General features: G+C 44.6%; 1 protein-coding gene across 1 annotated transcript in view; it reads left to right on the top strand.

The window, feature by feature from the left end:
• The window catches only part of LOC101854803, a 15,184-nt gene extending 14,283 nt beyond the window's left edge, over positions 1-901 (top strand). The window contains exon 4 of the mRNA XM_005100119.3: positions 292-901. Coding sequence (XP_005100176.1) covers positions 292-420 — 129 coding nt within the window. The 3' untranslated portion in view covers positions 421-901. The remainder of the gene's footprint in view (positions 1-291) is intronic.
• The last annotated feature ends 223 nt before the right edge of the window (positions 902-1,124 follow it).

Here is a 1,124-nt window from a genome sequence, read left to right as displayed (position 1 = left end):
CACGTGGGCACACACTCACGCTCACACACACGTACACGCACGCACACACTCACTCACACACACACGTACACACATGCACCACACACGTACACACATGCGCGCACACACACGCGCACACACACACACACACACACACACACACACACACACACACACACCACATACATACTATATACTGTACACAAAAACACATACCATAGCTATTAATTTAGGCTGTCTTGTTTTGCCTTTATCCAACTTATGTATTTTTTTTGCAGCAAATGTTTCTAGTGCTCATCGTTCTTTCCTCAGGCGAGCAGAGCTTGCTGCGTGCCGACCCGGCTCGATCCCATCTCTATCCTCTATTGGGACGAACATGGCGAAATCAAGTACGAATACACCTACCATGAAATGGTGGCGACAGAGTGTGGCTGTCGATGACGAAGGAAGACAACGTGTGACCGTTGTACCTGTCGATGATAACAGATGACACCGTGGATGACATACCTGTTGGTGACGACATATGACACCATGGATCTGCTGATGACGACATATTAAGAAACCGTGGACCTGTCAGTGATGACAGATGACACTGTGGATGGTATACCTGCTTATGGGGACATTTGACACCATAGACCTGTTGATGACGACATATGACACCGTGGACTTGTTGATGACGACATCTGACACCATAGACCTGTTGATGACGACATATGACACCGTGGACTTGTTGATGACGACATCTGACACCATAGACATGTTGATGACGACATATGACACTGTGGACCTGAAAATGATGATACATTATGACACCGTGGATGATTTAGGCGTACCTGTTGATAACGACATAATATGTTAATATTATTGATTACAACACATACAACCATGGATGAAAAAAACACCTTTTTATTTTAAAGAAGGTTGTTTTTTTTCACTCCCATCAACACAATTTAAATCATTTAGAAGGCGGGCTTCCGACTCTGCATGTCAGATGATACAACATCCCAGCAGGAAGATCGAAAGACTCGATAAAAGTGTCCTCTCGACTAGGGAATCGAACTCAGGCCTCCTGCTTGTGACAGCGAAACGACCAAGGATGGCATATATGTTGATTATAAAACATGGCACTATGAAAGTTATGCGTG

Source organism: Aplysia californica, unplaced genomic scaffold, assembly GCF_000002075.1.
Source record: "Aplysia californica isolate F4 #8 unplaced genomic scaffold, AplCal3.0 scaffold00236, whole genome shotgun sequence".
In the NCBI taxonomy this organism is placed as follows: domain Eukaryota; kingdom Metazoa; phylum Mollusca; class Gastropoda; order Aplysiida; family Aplysiidae; genus Aplysia; species Aplysia californica.
The sequence above is the reverse complement of the archived record's forward strand: the minus strand, read 5'-3'. Positions and strand labels throughout refer to the sequence as shown.